General features: G+C 59.0%; 7 protein-coding genes and 1 pseudogene across 7 annotated transcripts; 5 read left to right on the top strand and 3 right to left on the bottom strand.

The window, feature by feature from the left end:
- Nucleotides 1–478: 478 nt before the first annotated feature.
- On the bottom strand, nucleotides 479–1,311 carry ACA1_036670 (cupin domain protein; the record flags this gene model as incomplete). The annotated part of the gene is made up of 4 exons (XM_004352060.1): nucleotides 479–670; nucleotides 811–869; nucleotides 953–1,144; nucleotides 1,212–1,311. 4 exons carry the CDS (start codon nucleotides 1,309–1,311, stop codon nucleotides 479–481), a joined length of 543 nt encoding a protein of 180 aa, XP_004352112.1.
- A 503-nt stretch (nucleotides 1,312–1,814) lies between these two features.
- On the top strand, nucleotides 1,815–3,920 carry ACA1_036660 (ATPase; the record flags this gene model as incomplete). Its single annotated transcript, XM_004352059.1, has 10 exons — nucleotides 1,815–1,856; nucleotides 1,946–2,048; nucleotides 2,134–2,225; nucleotides 2,312–2,387; nucleotides 2,475–2,605; nucleotides 2,687–2,786; nucleotides 2,877–2,960; nucleotides 3,309–3,406; nucleotides 3,492–3,632; nucleotides 3,708–3,920. 10 exons carry the CDS (start codon nucleotides 1,815–1,817, stop codon nucleotides 3,918–3,920), a joined length of 1,080 nt encoding a protein of 359 aa, XP_004352111.1.
- An 82-nt stretch (nucleotides 3,921–4,002) lies between these two features.
- On the top strand, nucleotides 4,003–5,432 carry ACA1_036650 (uncharacterized protein; the record flags this gene model as incomplete). Its single annotated transcript, XM_004352058.1, has 6 exons — nucleotides 4,003–4,243; nucleotides 4,363–4,521; nucleotides 4,606–4,710; nucleotides 4,768–4,892; nucleotides 4,992–5,211; nucleotides 5,356–5,432. 6 exons carry the CDS (start codon nucleotides 4,003–4,005, stop codon nucleotides 5,430–5,432), a joined length of 927 nt encoding a protein of 308 aa, XP_004352110.1.
- Nucleotides 5,433–7,134: 1,702 nt separating this feature from the next.
- Nucleotides 7,135–9,009, top strand: ACA1_036640 (uncharacterized protein; the record flags this gene model as incomplete). Its single annotated transcript, XM_004352057.1, has 7 exons — nucleotides 7,135–7,270; nucleotides 7,335–7,468; nucleotides 7,692–8,015; nucleotides 8,079–8,200; nucleotides 8,280–8,367; nucleotides 8,432–8,527; nucleotides 8,593–9,009. The coding sequence occupies 7 exons, from the start codon at nucleotides 7,135–7,137 to the stop codon at nucleotides 9,007–9,009; spliced, it is 1,317 nt and encodes a 438-aa protein (XP_004352109.1).
- A 183-nt stretch (nucleotides 9,010–9,192) lies between these two features.
- ACA1_036630 (uncharacterized protein) lies at nucleotides 9,193–10,692 on the top strand (the record flags this gene model as incomplete). The annotated part of the gene is made up of 7 exons (XM_004352056.1): nucleotides 9,193–9,216; nucleotides 9,372–9,490; nucleotides 9,589–9,700; nucleotides 9,782–10,054; nucleotides 10,142–10,324; nucleotides 10,400–10,543; nucleotides 10,672–10,692. The coding sequence occupies 7 exons, from the start codon at nucleotides 9,193–9,195 to the stop codon at nucleotides 10,690–10,692; spliced, it is 876 nt and encodes a 291-aa protein (XP_004352108.1).
- An 874-nt stretch (nucleotides 10,693–11,566) lies between these two features.
- ACA1_036620 (C2 domain containing protein) lies at nucleotides 11,567–17,051 on the top strand (the record flags this gene model as incomplete). The annotated part of the gene is given in 22 exon segments (XM_004352055.1): nucleotides 11,567–12,029; nucleotides 12,102–12,271; nucleotides 12,376–12,577; nucleotides 12,634–12,821; nucleotides 12,941–13,174; nucleotides 13,242–13,332; nucleotides 13,413–13,634; nucleotides 13,719–13,782; nucleotides 13,876–13,977; nucleotides 14,074–14,173; nucleotides 14,188–14,222; nucleotides 14,312–14,445; nucleotides 14,565–14,779; nucleotides 14,914–15,102; nucleotides 15,236–15,343; nucleotides 15,430–15,553; nucleotides 15,720–15,814; nucleotides 15,911–16,207; nucleotides 16,283–16,406; nucleotides 16,497–16,614; nucleotides 16,769–16,839; nucleotides 16,909–17,051. The coding sequence occupies 22 exon segments, from the start codon at nucleotides 11,567–11,569 to the stop codon at nucleotides 17,049–17,051; spliced, it is 3,489 nt and encodes a 1,162-aa protein (XP_004352107.1).
- Nucleotides 17,052–17,149: 98 nt separating this feature from the next.
- ACA1_036610 (protein kinase domain containing protein) lies at nucleotides 17,150–22,565 on the bottom strand (the record flags this gene model as incomplete). The annotated part of the gene is made up of 12 exons (XM_004352054.1): nucleotides 17,150–18,249; nucleotides 18,312–19,647; nucleotides 19,742–19,858; nucleotides 19,934–20,117; nucleotides 20,295–20,578; nucleotides 20,683–21,025; nucleotides 21,101–21,269; nucleotides 21,369–21,498; nucleotides 21,580–22,104; nucleotides 22,177–22,237; nucleotides 22,314–22,416; nucleotides 22,499–22,565. The coding sequence occupies 12 exons, from the start codon at nucleotides 22,563–22,565 to the stop codon at nucleotides 17,150–17,152; spliced, it is 4,419 nt and encodes a 1,472-aa protein (XP_004352106.1).
- A 1,054-nt stretch (nucleotides 22,566–23,619) lies between these two features.
- On the bottom strand, nucleotides 23,620–26,407 carry ACA1_036600 (annotated as a pseudogene).
- Nucleotides 26,408–26,442: the final 35 nt, after the last annotated feature.

The following is a 26,442-nucleotide window of genomic DNA, read 5'->3' as shown; positions in this document are numbered from 1 at the left end:
AGGTGGGCCAGTTCACGGGGCAGCGGTGGGAGACCTACCGACTCTACACCTTCAAGAGGCCCGGCTCCCCCTATCCCGTCGCTCAGTAAGCCCACCTGCCCGACCTGTTGCACCCGCGCACGGTTATGCAGTAAACACCCAAGCGGCAAAGCCGAAAGACGATGGACTCGATTTGGATCAAACAGTGAGCAAAAGGAAACAAGAGATGAAGAAGCACCGAAGTAGAGAGATGGATCCAAATCAGGACCTGATGATGAATGAGTGTAGAGGAAGCAAAAAGGATACGGCACGGTGGATTCCCGGGTGGTCGCCCACCCCAGTACTAACACCGCCTGGCGCAGCTTAACTTCGCTGTTCGGATGGGAAGCGGTGCTTTCTGCGCAGTATGGCCGTATCCAACAGCCACACACTCTCCACAGCCACCAGATGGAGACTTTCTTTGTCATTTGTACAGTGTTCCTTTGCTTCTTTTGTAGGTTCAGCTAGAGGGATGCCAGCACATGAGCAAAGGTCCACTGGCACCGAAAAGAGGGTCCTCGTCTGGCAGGGGCAGGGCACGAATGCGTTCGTCGGAAGCCGGCCGCTCACCGCGCTTGCCGTATTGCATGTCCACCTTTTGGCCTCGTGGGTAGAAGCCCACAACCGCGAAGTCTTCGCTCTGCTCCAGACACTTATGTGCCACACCTGTCCACCCCACGCCCTCAGGGGGGTAAGTGAGCGGCTCAAGCTTCATCAATGGAATGACATCAGCAAGAACACCACCAAGTGATCCTACCTGCGGGGATGATGATTCGTGTCTCCAGCCCTAACCTTGTGGCTGATCCCGTCATCACCTCCAAACTGCACGGTGGCTGTCCCAGCATAGACCCCTGTGCGAAAGTGGCGATGGTGAGTGTGCATTCTGCTACATTTCTACTCAGGCCACGATGGTGGCTAAGAAGGCGCCATGTACCAAGGCCTTCGTGTGCAGTGGAGTGGTAGTGATGGTAGGGGTAGACGCCATCACGCCAGACATCACCCCACTGATGCTTCACCACCAACCGCTCGAACACGGCAGCCGGGTCTGCAGCCCCCTTCAGGTCTACCGATTGCTCGTATACCAACAACGGCAGCTTCTTGCTGTTAGGGAATCCCTTTCCATCATCTGCAGCTCACCTTTTAATCAGTTGATGTGACCCTTGGTACAAAATAAATAAACAATAAAATCATACCGTTGATGAGGAAGGAGTGGACGTGGCAAGGGGCGCCTGATTGTCCCTTCCCGAGCACTGTGTGTGCCAGCAGAAGTGGTGCAGACCGCGTGGTGTCCATCTGGCGGTACGAAAGTTAAAAAGAAAGAAAAGAGGTGTGAATATTGTATTTTCTTCCTCTAAGTCCTAAGATGAGGAGGCTCGCGTGGCAGCAAAGCTCCCGATTGGGATCCTCTGCCATCTCGCGGACACCCCTCCAACCCCGTCGCGCCCTTCCTGCCCTTCTTTCATCGGCACCTTCTTCACTGCAGTCCCTTTCTTTCCGATTTTCGATTGCGCCGGGTCGGCACATTCGCTGCTACGCTGACCGCTCTGCCGCCCCCGATTCTTCGTCCTCCGCGCCAGCCTCTCCAACAACGCCTCCCGTGCAAGATGGTCATCATCACGAACATGGCGGCCCCTTGCGAACGTATGACCGGCTGGTGCAGGAGAAGAAGGTCAACGACGACCCTTCGCAACGGCGAGCGCTACAGCACCTCCAGGCCCTCCACGACCAGCTCGTCGCCGAGCAGAAGGCCCGCCACCACCTCCACCATCAGCAACCTGCGTCGGCGGCAAGCCTGCATGTGCCGCACCACCCACCGCGCCAAGAGCCCGAGCCCGAGCGTGCGCCCTGGTGGAAGGTACGGTGGCCCACACTCGGATGGACGGACACGCACACAAGCTTACCGCACTCACCTTTTCCCATGAGGCAGTTGGCGTCATGGTTCGGCAGCGTCGATTCGGAGGCGGCTGCGGCGACTTCGCCGAGCAGCGATTCCAACGCGGTGAAGGGAGTCTACATGTATGGTGACGTCGGTACCGTTTGCTGTTTGAACTCTCGGGCGTCCCTCTTCTGCGTTCTGACTCGTCTTGCGGCGGGTTGGGGCTCTATGTATCAAAGGCTGCGGAAAGACATTTTTGATGGACATGTTCTACGAGGGTGCGCCCGTGCCCAAGAAGCGCCGTGTGCACTTTAACGCGTTCATGCTGGAGGTACAGCCTCCTCCGTGACGCCATCACCCTTTCCCGCCAGGGTTCTTGGCGGCACTGACCTTCGCACACGTGATCTCCTCTCGCAGGTGCACAGCAAGATCCACAAGTGGCGGGAGGGCAAGCGCCGCGCGCTGGAAAAGAAGTTCGAAGAGGATCGAGAAGGTAACCTTTGTCCATACCGTGTTATCATGAACCTACATTATTCAAAGGTCTGCACATCCACTAACACACGTCTTCGTGAACACACAGGACCCGACCTGCCCAACTTCAATCTGGGCGTCTCGGCCTCGCTCGGCGAGGAGGAGTGGGGCGATCCCATTCCGCCGCTTGCCAGAGAGCTGGCGGCTCAGGCTCCCCTGTTGTGCTTCGACGAATTCCAGGTTCGACTTTCTCTCCTTCGTGTGACTACCCAAGGAGAAGACGCAACAAACTACTCCATTGGTTGACGCGTTGCCGTTCAGGTCACCGATGTTGCCGACGCCATGATCCTTCATCGGCTCTTCTCTCTCATGTTTACGCACGGCCTTACGGTCGTCGTTACCTCCAACCGGCCGCCAGATGGTATGCTCTCGCCTCGCGGCACGCTACGTGTAGCGAGGAACGAGCCTCTCAAATTCTGTCTTTCTTTCGGTTGCGTTCTGCACGGTGCAGACCTGTACAAGGGCGGGCTGCAGAGGGACCGATTCCTTCCTTCATCGACCTCATCAAACGGCGCTGTCTCGTTCATGACTTCGGGTCCGGTCGCGATTATCGCCTGCGAGGTATGCCGCCTCTCTTCTACCAGCGTGCAGCTATTGAACGTAACTAATTGCTTGATTGACCGGTCCGCACGTTGCATACAGGAACCAAAATATCAATATTTATCAAGTGTACGTGCAGCGCCCGAAGTACTCACATTTCGGTGATGACACTGATCCATTACTCTTGTGCGCCTATAACAGCGAAAAGCCTGGCGTCGACGTGGCTAACAATCTGGAGACCCTCTTTGGTGAGCTCACACATCACGTACCTGGTAAGCACAACGGCCTCGCGCACTGGTGTATTGCTAGCTTTTGCTCACCCCACCTTCCGTACATTCTGCAGCGAAATCGATAAACATTAGCGTGGGCGGACGCAAGCTCTTCGTGCCCCGAGCAGAGAGGGGTGTCGCCTTCTTCTCCTTTAGCGACCTTTGCAAGCAGGTACGAACCACATTCGCCATCCTCTCTCTCTCTCTCCCTCTCTCCTGCTCGATGTGATGTCTTACGTTTTCATTGTTGGCTCTAGGCGCTCGGTGCGGCGGACTACATCGCCATCAGCCAGGAGTTCCACACGGTGATCGTGAGCAGAATCCCGAAAATGGAGGACCGGCACCGAGAGGAGGCCAAGCGATTCATCACTCTCATTGACGAACTCTACAACCACAAGGTGCGATCACCACGCGTGCTGTTCGCGCGGACCCAATGTCGTGGGGCTCACGCTGTTTGCTGTATAACGACGCAGGTCAAAATGATCTGTTCGGCCGCTGCCGAGCCAAGGCAACTCTTTGCAGGCGGCGTAGAGAAACGCGAGTGGTTCGACGAATCGACGGGCAAGAGCGTGGGCACCATTTGGCAGGGCGAGGAGGAGCGATTCATGTTCAACCGCACCGTGTCGCGACTCATCGAGATGCAGTCCGACGACTATCTTCAATCGCCACACAAGAAAGAGGTCTAAGGTTACTCGTCGGAGTCACGAACCAAAATGAAAGTTGGTTCCGAAGCGCAGTTTCGTGCCGGGACTTGCTCTCTCGAGCAAGATGGAGACGAGACTGCGGCAGGTGCCGCCGGAGGACGACGAGGTGCGAGAAGAGCTCGCGTTGGTGGTGCCAGCAGCGGAGGTGGTGGAGGCGCTGCGGGAGCAGCTGCTGCCGCAACTCCCCTTTGGCCAGGTTTTGAGTGCCTACGTCAATGCCACCCCGCTCGACACCCTCCGCCAGTGTACCCGCTGGAGCCTTCTGTGGCGAACCTATGGCGCGGACGGGGAAGGTCAACTTACAGGTGCTCCACCACCTTCAATTGACAGAAGATTGAATTATTAATAAATAACAAATAATAATAAATCAAGCACGAGCCGAAAAAGCAAAGAAATAGCGTTTATTAATCTGATGTCCAACCAGCGGCCTTGTGCCAAGACCTGAGGGATCGCCGACTGGCGGTGTTCGGCGAGCCGACAGCTGTGGAGACGCTTCTGATGGCTTGTCCGGGCATTGCGCGTCGAGACGCATTTACGGATACCGGTGAGGGCGTCTTCCACGGCGTCGACGACAGGCTGGACGGTGCAGTGAGGCGAGCACTGCTTCATCATGGTACGGCTCTGTTCGCGATGTGCCGAGGCCCAATCATGCTCACCTTGTGCACAGTGGGCAACATCATCTACGACGACCCGTACGACGGTTGGGTGCTCCAGGACGAAGCCGTGTTCAACCAGGTTCAGCTCAAGGCTTTGAGCCCTGGTCTGTATGAGGGTATGACACCAATTAGATGCTCGCAGGGAATAAGCCTGATTCACCACTTGCGGACAGATGTGATACACGAAGAGGACGCGGAGTTGATCAACAGCAAATGGCCCTACAGCTCGGCTACCAGCCTTGCCACCATCCTGGACTGCATACGCAGCCGTCCATCAGCCTGCATCCGCAAGCGAAATGTACACAACCGTCCGGCCAGTCGGTCCACTTGTTCCCCTGCCTCGTACCCTCTGTGGTGAATGGTCGTTTATTCACCATATCTTCTTGCTCGTTGATAGGAAGAAGGCGAAGACGAGCCGATTGCTTGGAGTCTCGTTCGAGTTGAAGGGCAAGTTGGGATGACCTACACGGCAGAGGCTTTTCGAGGGCAGGGCCTAGCCAAGCGCGTCGTCGTGCAGCTGTGCAAGAAGCTGCTAGAGCTGCGAGACCCCAAGCTCAGGTGCTCAACCGGTGACAACCACAGCACGCCCTGGACGCCCTACTGCTACATTGACGCCGGTACTCCGCAACAATCCCGCAGTCAGTGCACTTCTTCAAATTCTTTCTTGCACCGGCTTGCGACGCCCGTACTTTTTTGGTATTTGAAATATGTTAGCACGCGGAAATGTACTCACCTACTGCCTCGTCATTGGCGGTCTCCAGATAACATTGCGTCCTCTAGCATGTTCGCATCGTTGGGGTTCAAGAAGGTGGGCACCTTCCGGTGGATCAAGGTCTGAAGCGCCTCTTCTGCGAACCGAGACGGCGATCTGGCCAGACCTCCACCCACAGGTGTATGGAAAAGGAAGGTAGGAGCGTTTTCCATCCCCGGCGTGGCCTCTTCCATTTGTGCCAACAAAGAGAACCCAAGGCAAAGGCGAATTAATCCGGGCAACGGTTCGAGTAAGAGAAAGAAGACGTTGGGCGTCGGTTCGCTGGCCAACCAGCCTGGGCCACGATAAACCGAAGCGACGCCGCAAGCCAAGCGACGCGCCGGTTCAGTTCTTCTCCACTCTTCTCTATAGGCGCACCACGCCTTTCCCGCTTGTGGCATCTAATTCTCGATTAATCTAATCTGCACCGATTTTGAAATCGAACGTGAAGATGGAGGCTCCGCGAACTGTGGCAGGAGCCTGCAACTCCAGTGTCACGATTACCCCCATGGAGCGAGCCCAAGCAAAGCAAAAAATGTACCTCACCTACTTGTTACTGTCCAAACTTGTCTTTCTGCGCACTGGAGGTAACCGTTCAACTCGGTTTGGCAGAGTTGGCTATATGAAGGCACAAGCCGCAGCAACCATCGGCCTGGAACTGGACCTCTCTGGGATCGCGCCCTATGTGGACCAGGTTTTTGTCATTTCCACAAGCTTGCAGGACACCTGCTCACAAGCATGGTGCCGTGTGCACATCTCAGGTGGAGGAGAACGACTACGCTATGGCGAAGACCAGTGCCGAGTATCATGCCAACATCAACACCCGCCTCCACTACATCGCAAGTCAACTCCAACTTGTGTCGTCACAACTGGCTCCATTGCTCCCGCCAAAGGTACTTCACGTTTCTCCCTTGGTCGACAGTAGGGCTGATGGCTTGAGTTAGTCTCAGGAACTCGGTTCGGCAACTGCGACACCCCGAGGAGGTCAGCCACTACTTTCCCCGTTCACCGGCAAGAGTACCACGGTACTAGGACACTTCTGCTCTCGGCCGTCTTGGGCCATTCACTCATTGTATGCTGTTTGCAGGCTGTCACTGCTCATCCGCTCTTGTCCCTGCCGACTGCACCGCACCCGCCTCCTCCCTCGGCCGTACCTTCTGCCCCGCAGGCCCGAGTAGCCTCCGTTCAAACCACGAGCAAACCGCCCGCACCGAACTGCCTGCCTTCACCTTCTCTCTTTCGATTTTCGTCTTCTACACCATCCGATTACAACAACTACAACTACGGACCCTCTAATTACATGGCTGCACCGACGACAAGGACACCTCCCTCAGCTGCCGCTACGCCCACGACCATCTTCAGATCCACGCAGACCCCCGGCGTTAGACCCACGACCGCCTATCCCAGCTCTGGTGCGTGCTGCAGTTCATCTTCTGGTTCGATATTTAGCTGATATGGCCACTCCAGCAGCTCCCACCCCTTCTCCGAGGAAAAGCCTGAGCCCAGCTGGTTCGGCTCATCCTGCCCCAACAACTGTTCAGCACGCAACGACACCTCCGGACAGCGTTGGCTACGCGCAAGCGGAGAGCAGGTTCTGGAGCAAGGTACCCGTGTGAGCTTGAAGAGGGTGGCAACCTATGCTGACCCGCCATTTGGACAGTTGGCAGTACTTCGTAACGCATTTGGCTCTGCGCTAGTGACGCTCTGCAAGCGAGTGGAAGAAAGGCAAGACGAGACTCGAAGGCTTATGGATGACTTGCAGGCAAAGCTCCTACCTACTCTAACTGCGATGGAACTGAAGCCCCTGCAAGCGCAGCTGAATGCCTACAACATGCAAAAGACTCACCAAAAGGTCTTGCTCGACCGGATGCACGTCTTCCAGAAGCTGTTCTCGTTCACCCGAGAAAACCACCGATTTGATCAGGGTATGCTAGTGCTTTTCTTCTCGGAGCAACTGGTGCAACTCTGACACTCAATGATTGCGACTAGGTGTGGACACCTATCTAGTTGATATCTGCGAGCAACAGTTCCGCCATTGGCTTCAGCAACTCCAAATGCAGACCAACCAGGACATGGCGCCAGCATCGTCGCTAGCATCAGGACCTGCTCCTACTCCAAGCTCGGTTCCAAGACCGGCTGCAGTCCCTTCGGAAAACGTTCGTCCTCCTCCACTTGGCCCTTGTTTCCATGGTGCTGATTGATTATGATGAGCAGGTGCGACAGACCCCAGTTGGTGCAGCCCCACCAGCGCCGATTGCAACGCCTGCACCTGTACTCGCCCCTTCAACGATCATTGAGTTGTTCTGCAGTTGGCTTCTGATCGGCACGTTGTTCACATTCGGGCAGGCACAGACTGGGAGGGCCGACTTTGAAGTGGTCAATTTGGTTGAAGTCGAACTGCGGCAGGAGCGTGAAGCCGCCAAGCGCGAGCTGGAGGAAAAGCGCCAGAAGATCATCGAGTACGAAGCTACAATCGCCAAGCTCGAACGTAAGGAAAAGGAATGGAAGGCCAAGTACCTCGAGCTGGCCAGCAAGCAGCTAGAACCTACTTCGCAGCCTTCCGAGCCACAGCCGATGGGGACCGAGTCCTCATGCACCACTCCCACCGCGGCAATTGTGCCTTTGCCCGCGGTCCCAGCTGCTTCGTCGGAGTCCCTTCCTGAACCACAGGTACCATTCAACTCATCGCCGACTTCCATGCGAAGCTCTAATGAGCCCACTTCCCCCTCGCAGTCCGATGACGCCGACCACATCCTTTGGCAAGGTAGCGCCGTGCCTCGGTGGTGTGAAGGGGAGGTAGCCTATCTCGAAGCGCGGGCGCGGCCTTCGCAGGAGTACGCTCATGGTTCTGCCACGTACGTTTCCGTCGACCCTAGCGCACGTGGCTCTTTTGGTGCATTCCCATTAACTCTTTCAGTCTCCTCTCATCCACAGGGACGTAGAGCAGTGGCCGACGCAGCTCTTGATTAAAGGCGTGTGTTCCACCCAACATGCATCCGCCTCCATTGCGCAGGTCGTCCAGGTACCTACGCCGCTTTGTCCCTCTCAAGAGACTGTGCGCTGAGTTATTCGGCCACTCCCCACAGATTGGATACCGCGTGCCTCGCCTGGTCTTCACCCCCGCTGGACGTGCAGTCGAAAGCTTCGTGGGGTTGAATCAAGACCTGCAGGCCCAGGCCAAAGTATGTATCTCCTCATTTGCTCCACGTATCCAACTCTTTAATGTGTGCAATGTGTGCGTGTGCAGATGGGGGTTGTGGATTGCATTCCCAATATGACGATGCTCATCCAACCCGACCCGGACGATGAGAGGCAGCTGTTCGCGTACCTGCTGCCTAGGATCCCGCTCAAGCAAGCGGGATTGCCCCCCGGTGAGGGCAATAACGGCGAGGGCCAAGGCCGCAAGAGGAATCGAGAGTCGGGGAGGGAGCGGACAAGAACTGCCAAGACGACTACGACGAAGAAGAAGAGCCACGAAGAGGTCTACGACGAAGAAAAAACAAGAAGATCCTTCGGAAGGAAGGAGAAGAAGAGCAGCGATGACGATTTCGAGTACCACCACGAAGAGGATGACGACGATCTGGAGAACGAGGACGAAGTCGACGAGTTCGAACCAAAGGAAGAGAAGAAGAAGGGGAAGCGCAAGACCAGAAGGATACGCTAGCAAGTAACCCAATAATAATAATCATGGGGCATTGGCGCACTGTCTTGAAGCGTTCGCGACTGTGAAAAAGTTGTGTTCGCTCCCCGACATTTTTGGGCAGGCGCCGCAGCCGATTCGTCGAATTTTATTAATTTAAATTACTAAATTGTGAGTAGTTTGGATTTACGGGGCAGCAACGCCAAGATGAACGAAGAAGAGGACCCCCCAGTGCGTTCCCTTTGCCCCTTTCTGCCCTCCCCCCAACGCACATCCATGTATTTAGTGCGGTAAGATTTACTGTGGGGTGGCCGCGCGGCTACGCATAGGTGGAGCACCCCCTGTACTGGGTGAACGTATTGCGGGGGCGGGTCGAGGCCGGCCAGTTGCACCGGCTGCACCGGCTCCTGCTGCATTCGAGCGAGTCTGAGGAGTGGATCGCCGAGTTCATCAAGGCACGCGGACTGGCAGGCCTCTTCGACGTCCACGAGAACCTCTTCTGGCGGTACCCTTGCCCTTTGCCTCCTCCACCTCCCACGTGGGGCGAAGCTATAATTGTGACGAATCAGCGACTGACACGTGTGTGTTCTGTGCCTCTCATAGCCTGTACTACAACGACTCAAAGGGAGGCAAGCGAGTGGAGGAGCGTACAACCGACGACGCGGAGACGTTCCTTGCCTGCACGGCCTGCTTTCTCCCCATTTTCAGTAGCCAGGTTCGTGCACCACCATCAAGTCCTGAAGCGTCATTGATCACCGCTGCTTCGCTGCAGTAAGCTCAGCTTTGTTTTATGCAGGCCGGGATCAATGCAGTCGCGAAGGGGAACAGAAGCGAGGTGCAGGAGCAAGTCGAGCAGCTCATGCTGTCGCTGGCGAGCAAAGAGCAGGAGGCGCGGGAGAAGGCACTGTGGGCCGTCATCAAAATCGTGGGCACCATCTCACCCACCGACCAGCGCAGTCGCGCGCGATTGACGGAGATGGCACACACACTGTGGGACGGCCTCGGGTCGCTTCAAATCCTGCTCGAAGAGAAGAACATCTACGCCCCGCTGGTTAACCTCGTCCGCGAGGTACACGTGAGCACGCACGCACGCACGCACGCAGTCGAATGCAACTTAACGATTAAATGTGGGGGAATGCGTGCGTATGCGTGACAGGCGCGCGGTCCGCGAGCGCTGGCGCTGGTGGGCCACGTGTTGGCTCTTATTACACTCGCACTGGACGGTCTCTACCCGGAGATCGTCTCCTACGAGCACATCTACTCTCGTAACAAGCTCCGCAACGGATTCTTCAGCGCCGGACTTACCCTCGCCATGGAGAAGCAAGCCCTACAGAGCCAGGTGACGATTTCTTCTTCTAATTTCCACCATCTTTGCAATTGCTTATTTATCGATTACCGATTGGTTGGTGGACAGGCATCGGCCGACTCAGACGCCCTGGCGATCTACGCGGCGGCGCTCAAGAAGTGGAATTACGGCAAGGCGCGGGACGAGAAGTATTCGGTGGCCTTGAGCAGGCAAAAGCCCAAGAGCGCCATTTCTTCTGGCGATCTCAACACGGTACGTGCGCTTGCGATCACGTTCGCGCTCGCCATACCTTCTATGCCTTCTTCACTGACGCCACTCACTTCCAACACACAACGACCCACGACTCGCGGGCAGGAGGTGTCGAATCTCGACGCCTACAGCTACTGCGAATCGGCGCTTGAGCAAGAGCTGGCGAAGAACCGGAAAGCGGTTCCTCCTTGCTCACCCGCCGAGCCACAGCCGAAGCAACCACCACTTACAACGCCACCGTCGCGGCCAAAGTCTGCTGCAGTGGCCAAGCCCCGCTCTCCGCCGGCGGCAGACCGCCCGCCGCCCAAGAAGGCGCCCGCGCTGGCGAGTGGCCACGACGCTGCGATCACAATCGAGGAACGGAAGAAGCGGCGCGGAATGCTAGATGAGGGTGACGACGACGATGACGAGCTGAACAACTACAAGGTCGACTTCAGCCTCGGGGACACGAACTACGTCATGTGCGCCGACGCGTTTCTCGAAGCCGAGACCGACCGCCTGCAGGCGCAGAGAGAGCCCCAGCCCGCCTGGGGCTCTACGGCGCAACAACAGAGGAAGAAGACAGCACCGCGGTCCGCGCCCAGGGAAGAAGACGACGCCTACACTCTGGTGATGGCCGACGATGCCGATGATGATCACGATGACGACGACGAAGAAGAAGAAGGTGAAGAAGATGACGAAGAAGAGGAGAAAGAAGAATCCAATAATGATAGAGACGAAGGAGAGGTGGTAGAGAGTTATCTGTCGGCAAGCTCGGTCGGCGGTGCGACAATGAAGACAACGACGACAACGACGTGGAAAGACGGGCGGGAGTCGTCGGCTCCGGCCGACCGGCGAAGCCGAGCCACGCTTCGCAGCTTCGCGCTGGGCGAGTACCGCGAGGGCAGACAAGCGACCTTCCCAGGAAGCGCCCCGGGAAGGGTGAGCACGGCCGAGCGGACGCAGCCGCCGGCCTGGGAGAGAGCCGCAGGCGGCGAGAGCGCAGGCAGCAGGCCCGCCGGCGGTACCCGGCGTCGACGTGGGGCCATGAGCTTCGTGGGCCTGCGACAGCTCCAGCAGAGGGAGGAGGACGAACACCAGCTCAAGCAGGGCAGCACGGGTCTCAAGTCCGAACGAAGTGCCACGATTGGGCGCGTGGTCGACGACGAGGCCTCCTCGTGTCCTAGCGCGGACCCGTATCTCGACTTCCTGGTGACGGTCACCACGGCGCGGCTGGCCAACAGCGGTTCTGCGTCGCCGTCGTCACCAACGACGATGCCGTGGTCCAAGTCCTCTTCGCCGTCACCGGCGCACATGCTGTCGGCATCGATGCCCGCTTCGGCCCTGCAGGGTCCGCTCTATTCGGTGATGCGACGCCAGCAACTGGAAGTGCAGCAGACCCGCAAGCGGCTCGATGCCGAGGGACACACGCCGAGCAGCGCCAGCAGCTCCTCCCCGAGCAGCACCTCCCACGTCTTCCGCACCGGCAACATGCAATCCACGCCGCAAGGTATCACATTCCTCTGCCTAGTTGACATTCCACACATGCCACCGCACTCAACCACGACAAACAACAATACAGACCTGCGGTCGCTGGCGAGCATCGTCAAGCGCGGAATTCTATGCGCGTGGAGCGTGCAGCAGGGGAAGGACCCCAAGACCGGGCTTCCCGTGCCCGTGTCCGTGTTCGACCCGGTGCGCATCATCATCGACGAGACCAACCTCTACATCGCCCCACAGACCGCCACAGAGGTACCAACTGTTAACCGTTCATGCCAACGCCTCTGCTGGGCCGGTCCAGCACTTCCCCCTCCCCAAAGCACTCGCTGAGTGTGTGCGTCTCTGCTGTGTTGGAGGCTGAGCTGCCCACGAGAATTGCGCTGTCGAGCATCCACCGCGTCAGAGAGTTCCGCACGGCGAGCAAAGACTGGGTGAACAAGTATGGCCTCACCCTCGAATTCATGACCAACACCACGTCCCGCTCCGAGAAGGTGACGCTCGTGGCGCCCACCAAGAAGTCCCAGCAGTGGTGGATGAAGGCGGTCATCATGAACAAAGGTATCGCTCATTTTTGGTGGAATGCTGGCATAGCTCACATTCCATTGCAATACCAGGTCTGCTGCGGGACTGGAACGAGGAATTCCAGGAGGCGATGACGGCCTACCGGCGGGAGAACATCAACCAGCAGGCCAACGCCATGATGGGTGGCCTGAAGGGGAAGGGTAGGCACAAGGACGAGCACGACTACCTGTCAATGTCCATCGACGGCATTTCCCTCGCCTCCCTCCCGCTTTCCGTCCGGGTGCGTGCACCACACACACCCACACCACACACCACACACACACACAACACACACCACACGCCACACACACACGCCACACACACACACACGTGGCACTCACAACACTCGCCTGTGTGCAGGCCTCGTTGCAAGTGGTGGATCTGGTGAAAGAGTTCACCGAGATCGCCGAAGTCATCGCACAGATCATCGTCGATGAGCTGCACTGCCCGGTGGCCGAGAAGCTGATCCCGCCCACGCAGCTCGGCGGCATGGCAGGTGGCGAGAAGTACCTCTCTCACGGCATACTCTTCAAATTTGCCATCGACTCGCGGGGTCTCTACAACGGCGACGAGTTCGCCATGAAGGCCACGCAGGTACGCGTCTTCTTTCCATTCACACGCTTCAATGTCGATGAAATTAACTGGATGTTCATGTGCGCAGCACGAGATCAAGGGACTCACGGCCTACATCAACTATTCGCTCAATTCCAATTTTCCCAACACCCTCCACTTCCCAGTCATGTCGGTCATCGGTATTCTTCGCTTCGCTCTCATCATCATCATCATCATCAGTTGTCCACCTTCGGTGGCGCTAACACTTGAGAGAGTGCAGATTACAAGGGATTTCGGCTGAGTGCTACTTCCATTCTGCCCGTCGGACCGAACACGATCGTGTACGGATCGGCCGATGGGTCGAAGACGGTGCACAACAAGTACAAGGACATGAACGCGCTCATGAAGAAGGCCGGCCGCGCGCTCAATCTCAAACCCCATTGGGTCACCCCGCTGCTGCCCGGCGGCCCCAAGGTCCTCATCTGCGGTCCCGGCGACATCGGTACGCACCTTTCCACATCCGCTCACCGTCATCAGCCACCACTGACCCAGCACCGACTGTGTGCGTGTGCGGTGGTGCGTGCAGAGGGACACCTGGGAACTGATGGTCGCTTCTACGTGCTCGATACGGCGCGGGTCTTTCCACCGACGTACACTCCTCATCGTCGACTTGAGTTTGGTGAAGATGCGCGTGCTCACGCGGACCTCCGCTTCACTTTGATTCGGGGGGGGGGCATTTGCAGCACTCCAACGCCCGAGCTGAAGGGTTCCTTCTTGTACCGGCTGATGCGGCCCGAGTTCGTGAAGGTCAACGAATACCCGCTCTGCTCGGATGCCTATTCACGGTCCGTGCCCCATCACACTCGCCCTTTGTTCGCTTGCGTGACCTACTCATGCACCACCGCACACGCACACACTCTACCGCACTACCGCGCACGCAGATGGGCGCACGATCCCGACAATCCGAATGTGCTGAAGCAGCACAACGCAGAAATTGTGGAGGCGACCAATCACCTCGTGCAAACGGTCATTCCAGCCTTTGTCAGCGACTTCAGGCCTTCTTCGAGACCATCTTCATCGAGAGCCTCAAGTACGCTCATGACCCCTCGCCACCACAACATTCCTTGCATTCCACCATGGAGGCTGATCATTGGTGTTGTGTTGCCTATCTGCGCACAGTGCGTGGCGGTCGTTCGTCGAGGACATGCGCGTTCTGGTGATCGACATGCACCGCGGAGGGATCAACTGCAGATACCTCGGCGTCATCCGGCAGCACGTCACCAACACCAACCTCCGCAAGAGCATGCTCATTGGTTCGTGTTCCTGGCCTTGTTGGCAACTTAACTATTTCCTCACAGCACGCACACACGCAACACACGCAACACACGCAACACACGCGAAACATGCAACACACGCAACACACAAACTGCAGAAATGGTGTCGCGCGTGCTGAAGAACGAGCTGAGGGAGCATATGCGCAACGTGCGCAGTTCGAGCGAGGAGGACAACAAGGGCGTCATCGCCACCTTCTTCGGTCGGTTCCTCCAGGACCCCCACTTCTGGCAGTCCTCCCCCTCTATCTCCACCACCTTCGATGTCAAGCAGCGCCTGCAGGAGCGCTTCCCCTCGTGTCTCACCGTCGGCGAGGTACGTACCTCTCAGCACACACACGACACACGACACACGACACACGACACACGACACACGACACACGACACACGACACAAACACTACACTCACGTCACTCACTCACTCGGTCCACGTTGTGATGTGTTGATCAGCAAATGCCCGGCTGGGACCTGAGGGCCGAGCTCCACATCGGGGCGGTGTTTGCGCGCGTGAACCAGCTGATGGGCCTCAACTGGAGCGAGGAATTCGACACGCGCCTGTGGCGATGGTTGGACAAGCCGCGCGGCGACCTTGCCAGCATCGAAGAGCTTCGCTGCTCCATCGTCAAGATCAGCCCCACGGTACACCCCCTTTTCTTTTTCTTTTACTTAATATCCATTATTAATTCATCGATAATATGAATAGATAATATTATTTATATCCAAAACAATAATTTATGGGGAAAAAATGATATAAATATTCGTGGATGACCAGGTGGCCCAGTTGCCGTTGGTGTCGTTCTTCGCGGCGAAGAAGTTCGAGAAGTATGCCGACAGCCCATACGCCAGCACCAAGAAGCAGCTCGAGAGCTTCCTGCTCAAGGTAGGTCCCCTGCCAACTGTGCAGTGGTGCGTGTGCGGTCGTGCGCACTGGCGTGCACGAGCGAGTTCTCAGCTATGCATACACAGGCGCGGGATCAATACCTTCTGGCCCTGGAGATGAAGTCGGACGACGTGACGATCCTGCTCAACCTCGCCTCGCTGTTTGCTCGCCTGGCCCGATGCATCGAAGAGCAGATGCACGACCCTAGGAGTGCGCACCACTTCTCGAATTATTTATTATTTTTATTATTTTTATTTTTATTCTATTTATTGCATTCTATTTATTGCATATTGGTGTAAGTAGAGTCACGTATTTTTCTTTTTATTATATCTGATATCAAAGAAAATTAATATTATTTTCTTATCTGTGACGACAGCCATGGCCAAGATGCGGAAGGTGGAGGGATTCGACATGAAGCACTTCCGCCATCGCGCCCATCGCTTCTACCAGTCGGCCGATCGTCAATACCAGGTACGGCACCCGTGCGTGCGTGTGCGTGTGTGCGTGTGTGCGTGTGCGTGTGTGCGTGTGTGCGTGTGTGCGGCGCAACTCAACAATTTGAGGCAGGAGGCGCTGCGGATCGATTCAACGCGGGCCGACCTGCTGGCGGGTTACGCCGCGTACCTGCTGACGCTGCCCGAGCGGGCCAAGGAGGCCGATAAGTACTACACGCTCGCCATGCAGGCCAACCCGCACAACGACGAGCTCAAGGCCAAACACGAGCGCTTCCACGACGATCTCCACCACCGCCACCACCCCGCCCCGCCGCTCGACCTCGCCGCCAGTAGTAGCACTCTCCCCAAGAGCGGGGCGCTGCTGGGCGCCAAGACGCTCCGACTTCGGCGGCTGCAATCGAATTCGCTGGTACGGTACCCACCACGGAAAGTAAGTTCACCTGAGGTGGCTCGGGCGAGCGCTCACGTCGTGTGCGCGTAGAAGGGGTCGGGTATTCTGCGGCTCTCGGGCAGACGAGAGGCCGACGACATCGTCATCTCGTCGCCCCAGACGATGAAGCGCACTCTCCAGATCGCGCTCGTGGCCGGGCGCAGTCTCCACGGCCGAGGTACCACTACCACTACCACGCCTCTCACAACCGTACACCGGTGCACCATGTGAACGATGGACGTCGCGCGTTGGGGTTGCGGTGGTGCAGGAGGGAAAGAGAGCGACGTGGTCGACCCCTATTGCGTGCTGCAGCTGGGCCAGCAGGTGCAGCGATCCACCACCAAGAGGAAGACGTCGAGCCCCTCCTGGAACGAAACCTTTTCCTTGTACGCTTTTGGCGCCCAGCCCAGCCTCAAACCACCGCCGCCGCCGCCGCCGCCGCCGCCGCCGCCACCACCACCACCACCACCACCACCACCACCACCCACTATGGACACGAGTTGCGGCTACATGTTCTGACACGAGGGTGCGTGCGTGTAGTACAATAACCAACGCGCAGGAGGCGGTGAAGCTGTATGTCTACGACACTGGTCTCTTCTCCCTGACCCAGAGTACGCGATCGTCTCTCTTCTATGCGTTGTCACCGGTGTTTTGGGCTCAACAATTTGGCGTGGGGACAGACTGTATGGGGATGCGCGTGCTGCCGATATCGGAGATCGAGGCAATGAACGGACACACGGGTTGGTATGTGCTGTGCGCGTCGGAGGGAGAGCCTTCCGACCTGGCCCTCGGCGAAGTGCGCCTCCACTTCCAACTCGAGTAGTACCTGGCCAAAGGAATGCCAAGAATGCTCATAGTTTTGCTGTAGCTTACAGTTTGTACAACATCAACGACGCGTGTGTATGCGTCTGTTTATCAGGCTTACACGATAGATTCGCGAAGGACGGAGGTGTCATCGCCAATGGCTCGGTCAAAGAAGGCCAGCACGTCCTCCATCTTGGGCCGCTTGTCGGGCGTGGCGTGCCAGCACTTCTTCATCACCTTGGCGAAATCAGGCGGGCAGTCGTTGGGGATCTGGGGCCGCTTGCCCTCGAGCACATCGAGCGACACGCCCATGAAGTTGCGCCCGGCGAAGGGCTCCTTGCGCGTGAGCACCTGCCACGTGACCACGCCGAAGGAGAACACGTCGGCCCGCTCGTCGTACTTGTCCCCGCGGATGACCTCCGGCGCCGTCCAGCAGGGTGTGCCGCACCGGGTCATCGTGGCGTTCTCCTCCTTGATGCGCGCGAACCCGAAGTCGGCCACCTTCACGTTCCAGTTCTCGTCCACCAGCAGGTTGGACGGCTTCAGGTCGCGGTGCACGATGACCGGGTGGAGTGAGTGCAGGTAGTTGATGCCCAGCGCGGCCGACCGCAGCATGCGCAACTTCTGCAGCCAGGGGAGCTTGATGGCGTTGTTGAGCAGAATGTCCTTGAGCGAGCCCTGCTTCATGAACTCGGTCACGATGCACAGGTTGGGCCTCTTCACGCACGCGCCGATGAAGAGGACGATGTTGGGGTGGTGGAGCTCCGACAGAAAGGCCATCTCGGCGCGGAACTCGAGCATGCGCCGCTCGTCCAGCTTCTGCTTGATGAACCGCTTCACCGCCACCTCCACGCCCTTCCACTTGCCGCGGAACACCACGCCGTAGGACCCGAGGCCCACCTGCTTGCCCACCTGGATCTCGGCGAAGTCGATGATCCAGCGGCACAGGTTGGCCGACGTGAGGAAGGTGTCCTCCTTGAACATCATGCCCTCGCCCACCGCCGTCTGCATCTCGCCTTCGCCGCTGCTTCGGCTGCTCACCGACGCGCCATCACCGCTGGCGCTGTCGACCGCGCAGTCCATCTCTTCGGCCTCGTTCGACAGCGCCCGTCGAATGGACTTGTCGCCGGCGAAGGGCGCGCGCGGGTCGACGTTGGTCACGCCACCGAAGAATCGGCCCTCCAGCCCCTCCGCCTTAATCTCGTACAGCTTCGAGCCTGAGACACATCATTACGCGAGGCCGCGGTGTGTGTGTGTGTGTGATGTGTGGTGTGCGTACCGGTGGGCGAGTCGGGCATCTCGAAGAAGCCCAGGCCGAGGATGCGCTGCTTGTTCTTGGTGCCGAGCTCGGTGTCCTTGGCCTTGAGGTAGACGGCGCGGCTCATCACGATCTGGCCGCCGTGTGTGAGCGCAGTGATGCGGGCCGCGGCGTTGACCACCGGCCCGATGTACTCCACCCGACGCGTCATCGGATCGCGCACCACTTTGGGCACGCCCACGTGCACGCCCATGCGCACCCGCAGGCCCTTGTACAGCACCCGGTCGTCGATGTCGCCCCACTCCTCGGCCGCGCCCGGGTGTTCCAGCAGTACCTCGGGCCAGGCCACGGCTAGCAGGCTGCGCTGCACGTCGGCGCACCAGGCCAGCGCGTCGGCCGGGCTCTGGAAGGCCATGCAGAACGAGCCCTCGCCGCTGTTCCGGTCCCGCAGGAACACCACCTCGTAGCCGCGGTGCTCCTGTAGCGCGCTACGCAGGGCCTCGTTGTGGAGGAGCGTGGCGTCGCGCATGGCGGCAGCGTTGAACTCCCAGAGCGAGGCGGCGCGCGTGATGTCGGTGAACACGATCGTCACCTCGCCTTCGGGCGCGCGCACGGCTCCGCCCGCGGCCGCGGCCACCGCGTGGGCCGACCCGTGCGACGAGTGGGACGACCCGTTGGAGGAGGACGTGGTGGCCGACGGCAGGGTCCACGACCCGTACATGCTCCCTGGCTGCTTGGGCGCCGTGCGGCCGCCGCCCGATGACGACGACGAGCCGGTCCTGGAGGTGTAGGCGCCGGCCGAGGTCGAGTCGCCGTGCATGGCCGACAGGCGGGTCATGATCTCGAGGAATGTGGGGCGGATGGTCGGGTCGTGGTGCCAGCAGCTCGTGATCAGCTCGTCGAACTCCACGGGCCACGCGCCGTCAGCGTTGTCGGGCATGGCGGGCCGCAGCCCGTCGCGGATGACCGACACGGCCACGGCCGACGGGCTGAGGCCCATGTAGGGCTGCTCGCGGGTGAGCAGCTCCCACAGGATGATGCCGAAGCTGTACACGTCGGCCAGGATCAGGTCGACGTCGGCCGACTCGTTGAGCACCTCGGGCGCCGTCCAGTGCACGCTGCCGGCCACATCGCGCGACCCGCCACCGCCGCTCTTGCCGATGTCCTCCTTGAACTTGGTGAGGCCAAAGTCGCTCACCTTGACGTTCCACTTGGCGTCGAGCAGCAGGTTGAGCGACTTGAGGTCGCGGTGCACGATGCCCGACGAGTGGAGGAAGTGCATGCCCTTGGAGGCCTGGTAGGCCATCTTGGCCTTGAGCGCGAACGGCAGCTCCGGAATCAGCTCGTTGTGCAGCAACTGTGTGTGTTGACATTATGGCGTTTGCGCTGTTAGTCACACGTTCCCTTTCAGCGTACAAAGGGAAGGCTGAGTGTTGTAGGCTGGTACGTACGTCGAAGAGGGAGCCGAGGCTCATGAACTCCATGACGATGCACATCTTGGGCGCTTTGGTGCACGCCGCCATGAACAGCACCACGTTGGGATGCCTCAACGAGGTCATCACCCGCACCTGCCATCGCAATGGGTCGTCAAGACTTAATGGACCATTCCTGATGATGGATGACGACGACGATGATGGCCTTACCTCTTCCTGGAAGGACCGCTCCATGTCCTTTGTGACGCGGTCGGAGGCCATGACCTTGACAGCCACCTCGGTGCCCTTCCACGTGGCCCGGCTGACGTCGCCGAAGCCGCCCGTGCCCAGGTGCTCGCCGACTTCGAGCTCGTCGTACCGGATCTCCCAGTCGTCCTGGACCTGGCCCTTGCGCCTGATCATCACCACCAGGACCACGATCAAGGCCACCAGTCCGATGATGATCAGCACTGCGATCGGCACACCAACACCTGTTGTCACGCGTGCGACAGAAATCGCATGAGCCACCACATATCAAAAACAAAGGCAAAGGCACAGTGTGATGTGGCGTAATGTGGTGCGCGGGTCGTACCGACGACGACGGCAATTGGTGTCGGAGACGCTCGAGGAGTCAACGAAATGCTCGCAGTAGGTGCCGGTCCGGCCCGACTGGCAGTCGCACCGGCTGTTGATGCAGGAGCCGGCGCTGGAGCAGAGGCGCCCGTCATCGCTGATGCAATTGGCCAGCGAGCTCACGGTCACGCCGTCGCAGGTGAAGGCCTTGAGCGCGGTGAGGTAGTCGGCCTCGAGTGTGGCGGCAACCGTGGCGAGCACGTAGCCCTGCCTGCTCGCCTGCAGCGCGGCGGTGGCGTCGTACTGTGTCCAGCGCTACCAAAGAAAAATAGAAATGAGTCTCGTGTAGATGTGCGGTCTTGCGAGTGAGTTGCGTGCGCTTTGGAAAGGCGTGGCGTACCGGGCACCAAAGGAAGCGCTGCGAGCGGTAGCAGGGCGGCGTCTTCGATCAGCTGGTCCCAGCCATCGCCCAGAGCGTCCCCCGACACTCCAAAGTCAATGTTGTAGTTCACGAGCTGGGCCTTGGCGACAGCAGACGAGTCATCGTAGTACTTGAGCTTGCCCTGGTCGCTCGACCAGGACGACGCCCAGGTGTTGATAAGCGTGAGCTGCGCGCCGGCGGCCACGAGCACCGAGGTGGAGAACGCCTCCTCACCGTTGCACTGGACCGTGTTGAGCAGGTTGATGAGCTTCTTGCGGAGGCTCACGTCCAACGGCGCCACGCTGGTCTCGATCGCCACCGTCGATGCCCTGGGAGGTCGATCAACGTCAATCACCGGAACCCGCTCAAGTGTCATGTGGCTGGACAGTCAACGGCCCACGTACTCTTCGTTGGTGTGAATCCAGGCCACAAAGTTGAGCAGTTCTTGCACGTTCGTGCAGTCAGCGGTGGACACGTTCTGGTCCATGGCAAAGAAGGTGAGGTAGGCCATGGGCCACGAATCGGTTCCGTTGGCGTCGAGGATGTCCACCGTGAAATCGCCATCCTCGTATTCTGTTTGGAAGTCTGTGTGGTGATGGTTGTGGTTACGTGCGCACAAGGTAAGCCGATTCATCACACAGAGGGGGCTCATTCGTGCAGGCACGCGCATACCAGCCATGGCGGACTGAATGGCCTCAACGGTGGGCGACACCAGGGTGCCGGCCTTGTTGACCATACGCGCTGCTGAGGCGTTGCCGGTGAGCTCAGCGTAGTTGAGGTATGTCAAGCCGTACGGGCGGCCCTGTAATGGAAATGGCGGAAGTGAGTTGGCGGGCGCTCCGACGGGACCGGAGCTGCGTTGAAACGTCGTAGGCCTACGTACCTGCAACCATACGGCCCGAGCGGGGGACGAGCCGCCGGCGCTCGCGGCGTTGCCGTTGAGGGCGGGCGGAAGTTGGCTGAACGTCCGGTTGACCGCAGCGAACTGCGCCTTAAAATCGTCCGAGAAGCTCTCCAGCGTGAGCTTGAAGACCTCGGGGAACGATAGCACAGAGCTGGAGTCGGAGTAGCCGACGAAGATCGTCTGCGAAGGCAGCTTGGCGGCAATGTCGGGGTTGAGGTCGCGTATGGCCGGGTGGTCCCAAGTGGTGATCTGGCCACCCCATATCTCAGCCAGCACCGTACGATTCAAAATCTGCGCGATCATCGGAGTTAAAATATTACCGTAGCCCCGATCGTGCTTGACCGCGCTGAGAGAGAGGATCCGTACGAGGGTGGAGTCGGTGGAGTTGAGCTCCGGCAAGTTGTAGCCGATGACCATGGCCTGTCCGGCCACGGGGAACTGTACGAGGTTGGCGTACTCTTCCGCCTGCGAGGTGGAAATGCCCCGGTCTGTGACCACGAAGTCCTGCTCAGCGATAGGGGAACGAAAAAGTCCACTTTAGGTCGCGCTCATCGAACCGGTAGAACTTATGCGTACCAGAAGGCCCTGAGTGTACTGAGTAAGGGCCGCGGTGGCCCCTGCCTCGGCATAGCGCACACTGGGATGGGGGTGGGGGCAAAAATTGGTGGTGAGCCGGGGAGAGAAAATGTTGGTAGGCGAGTTGGTGAAGGTACGTGATATCGTCGCGGCTGAAGCGATAGCTCTTGGTCCAGACCTGGAAGATGCCGCCCGAGTTGGTACTGCCCGCGCCGTCAAGCGTGATACTGGTTCCGGCGCCTGCTGGAGTGTGTCACCCCGTTAGGCTCGGCATCCCGTAGGAACCCGCGCGTGACGCAACGCGAAGAGGCGCGAGACATACCCAGAGTAAAGCACAAGGCGAGGGCAAGGGTGAGAGCCAGGGCCACGATGGCTGACTTGTGAGGCATGATGCTAGTGGTGCGACTTGCGGCCGGCTTCAGTTTGAAGTGGTGGTTGGCGGCCCAGCTCGGAGAGGTGTGTCTTCGGCGGCGGTGTTGTGAAGTGTTCTGCACGCGGTGGGCCGTACGCTATTTCTACTTGGGCGAGGGGCACCAGGCCAACCGTGTTCGCTTGGGGCAACCTCCTGCGATGAACCTGGCACGAGCCGCGGTCATTAGGTGGGCCGCCATACTCTGAAACGTGAACCACCTACGACTCTCGGCCTGATCATCGGGCGAGCTCGGTCTCTGCCAGTTTTCGGCCCTTGGTAGACGCGAGAGCGACACGCCCATGAGCGTTTCATGTCCCACTGCAACACCCGAGGCAACAGCCCTGGCGTGACGGGATCGAAGTCCTGTATAAGTACATAAAGTTAACGGCAAACTGACATGAGCGTAGAGCGCGAGAGCCGGGTGGCGAATGGCGGGTGCTGTACCGTCGGAAGTTGTGTGTGCTCCTCAACTTTGTAGGGATCGCACCACCGCTCGGCCACTGTCCGGACGCGAGCTGCGTAATATCCTGCAGGAGACACGGTGGTGACGCAACCGCCGATCGTGGTTGGTAGGTGACTCCACCCGACTCCGGGCCACAAGGTGCTTATTCAAAGCATTTTCAAGCCTTGACAGGGCACTCAAGATGATTAGTGGACAATGGATAATTTAAATCGATTTGTGGTTGCTTTTAAATTAAAACAACGCATGCGACGTACCGCAGGTCTTACCAGCACGAGAAGAGGGGCTGTGGGACGAGGATGTTTGTCTTCTTCCGCTCGGGCCGAGGAGATAACAGTTTATTATTTTCTTTCAGATGTTCTGTTTCTGTTTCTTTTTGGTTTTGCGTTTCTTCTCCTCCTTGCCGAACGGTCGCAAGCCGTTGAGCAAGCCGCTCGCCGACGACGAAAGTGATCGCCGCTTGGGCGAGGTCCTCGACGCCGCACCGCGCCGCTCCTCATCAGAATCGTCACTGGTGCCTCTGGGCGGCACCTGGCTCCCAATCGCGCCGCCTGACTGAGACAGCTGGTCCCTAAGGCCGGCCTTCCGGCTTCTCCATCCTCTTCTTCTTCGCCCTCTTCTGTTGTTGCGATTGTGGTTGGTCTCGCTTGAGCTGCGGCGCGGAGATGAAGACGTCGCTTCCGGCAACCGATGAGGAGTCGTCCATGCGCAGCAGGGAGGACGAGGTGGCGAGTCCCTTGCCACCGATGGTGGTCACTCCCTTGAACGTGCCCACGGTCAGCCGTCGCGAGCGCCGCACGAGGCGCATCATCGACTTCTCGCCGCTGCTCGTGGCCAGACTCCCGCCGCTTCCGCGGGCCGCGGGCACGCCGTTGTTGTCTTGTTCCTGCTGCTGGCGCGCCTTGAGCTGCTGGACGCGCTGCTCGATGAAGGCCTTGTGCTTCTTCTCCAGGTCCTGATTGAACGGATTGGCCTGCACCGCTAACGAAAAGTACTGATGCCCCGCAGCAGCTCTTGGTGAGACGTCGGGTCGAAAAAAACGCTCCAGCACACGTGTGGCACAAGCAACAAACACAAGACACACGCACGACACCACGACACGACACGCGAAGTGTCTTGAGTTGTACCTCGACAGTTTCTTGGGCACGGTCCGGGTCTCGGCCAGCACGTCGGCTTGCGTTGAGTCAATCCGCAGAGCTTCCTGGAAGACAAAGTGAGGAATGTCGGACATGTTGGCCGGATCGAGCGCGCATTCTTTAACATTCTAGAGCGAAGACGGACATTACCTGGTACTGGCGTTCGGCCAAGCGACGGAGTCGTTCGATGCGGACCACGGCTTCGCTCTCCTGTTCTTCGCCCTGCCGTCTGTACTCGGGCAGGCGCTCCTTCACGACCTCGGCCAACCGGTCGAGAACAGAGGCCAGCTTGAGCAGCATGTCGCAGTCGTCCGATTTCATGGCCAGGCCGGCAAGGTACTCGTCCCTCGCCTTGATTGAGCGATCGGAGTTAAAAGGGGTGTCGCCTTACCACCCCCGCACCAGCAGAAGCGTACCCGGTTCAGGTAGATCTCCTGGTGCTTCTTGATGCTGGCAAATGATCGCTCGGCGTGTCGCTCTGCCTTCTTGGCGTTGAGCGGCAGCTGCGAAATCTGCAGCATTTGGGTCAGCCGAAAGAGCTCAGCAAAAATAAGAATAATAATAGTAACAATGCAGCTGGGATCAGTGGCTGGGGTTGGACCGAGGGTGCGATTTGGACAACGGCGTCTTGCGTGGCCTCGACGGAGGCGGCCTCCTCTTCGCCGTTGCTGTTCACCCAGCGCCAGAGCCGGGCCTCGAACTCCTCGCTAAACTTGAGGCCGGCGAGGGCGGTCACGCGCCCGAAGACCACGCCCAGGTTCATCGCCTGCTTCAGGTCCCACTCCTTCGCCTCCTGCGTACGCCCGTACAGTCAGCCAAAGCCTCGTGTTGCGTGCCGTGCGTGCCGTGCGTGTCGTACCTCGTCGGGTGTCAAGGAGCATGGGTAGCGCGTCAGCAGGGCCTTCTTGATGTCCAGTGCCGCACGCAGCCCGGGACACGGAATCGTAGAGGAAGAGGCGGACGCGAGGTGCGAGTCGGTCGAGGACGCAGCCTCGGCGGCGGTGTGCTCCGACGACGAGCCCTGGCGCCAGAAGCGCGGGTGGTGGAGAAGCCGATGGAGGAACGCGCCCACCACGCGCTTGGTGTCCCGCTCCCCCACGCTCCGCACCGCCGCCCGCATGAGCTCCCGTAGCTTGTTCTTGAGCACGCGCGACACCATCTCTGGAAGAGGAAACCACCACGCACGCCCGGCGTGGGCGTCGTGGGAGGAAAAACGCGGGCCGTGTCCAGCACGTAAAATCGATTGTCCTTCCCGCGGTGGCCCTCTGCCGAGAGACAGAGGCGATGGGGCGTGAGCCGAGGCAAGCAGGCGTGAGGGGAGGGGGAAGGGGTTGGGTCGGGTTGGGTGCGCACCGATATCGCCAGGCCCGCAGATGGGCACCCGGCGCGCGGTCTTGAGCAGCTCTGGCGGCACGACGGGAACGATGTAGTGGGATTTGATGTTGAGCGCGCGGCCGGCCTTATTCATGAGCGCGTTCATCTCCTTGTACTTTTTGTGCAGCGTCTTGCCCCCGTCCGCCCAGCCGTACACGATCTGTTGATTTAATAAGCCGGCTGAGCAGTTGATGGAGGAGGAACGCACAGTGTTGGAGCCCACAGGCAGAATAGACGTGGCACTGAGCCGATAGCCCTTGTAGTCTATGAACAGTCCGCAACACGTATGAATAACTGCTTGAGCTCGAGTGACGTGAAAGAAGTGCGTACCGATGACGGTCATCAAGGGGAAGTGGAGGGTGTTGGGGAAGCGCGAGTTGAGCGAGTAGTTGATGTAGGCCGTGAGGCCCTTGATCTCGTGCTGCGTGGCCTTCATGGCGAACTCGTCGCCGCCGTACAGCTGCGCTGAGTCGATGGCGAACTTGAAGAGGATGCCGTGCGAGATGTACTTGGCCCCGCCCGCGACTCCGCCGAGGTTGACCGCCGGTATGAGCTTCTTGGCGTCCGGCTGCGGGAGCTCGTCGACGATGATCTGCGCCAGCACTTCGGCAATGACCGTGAATTGGCGCACCAGGTCGCCGATCTTGACCGCGAGAAAGAACGAAGATGATAAGAACGAAGCGAGAATATGTCGGGGGGGATGTGAGTGGTCGAGAGGCCTGACCTTGCTCTTGCCAGCGAGGAGGATGGGGTTGAAAGGTGCGGAAACGAAGTGGTCCTGTCATGCCAGCTCGCCGACGTCGACGAATCGGCCTCGTGGTGTGAGCAGTTCTCGTGGTGCGACTTCATGACCACCTGGAAGGACAACATCCAAGATTGTCTTC

Source organism: Acanthamoeba castellanii (genome assembly GCF_000313135.1).
Source record: "Acanthamoeba castellanii str. Neff unplaced genomic scaffold scf7180000084565, whole genome shotgun sequence".
NCBI lineage: Eukaryota > Discosea > Longamoebia > Acanthamoebidae > Acanthamoeba > Acanthamoeba castellanii.
This window is presented reverse-complemented; position numbering and strand designations above follow the sequence as displayed.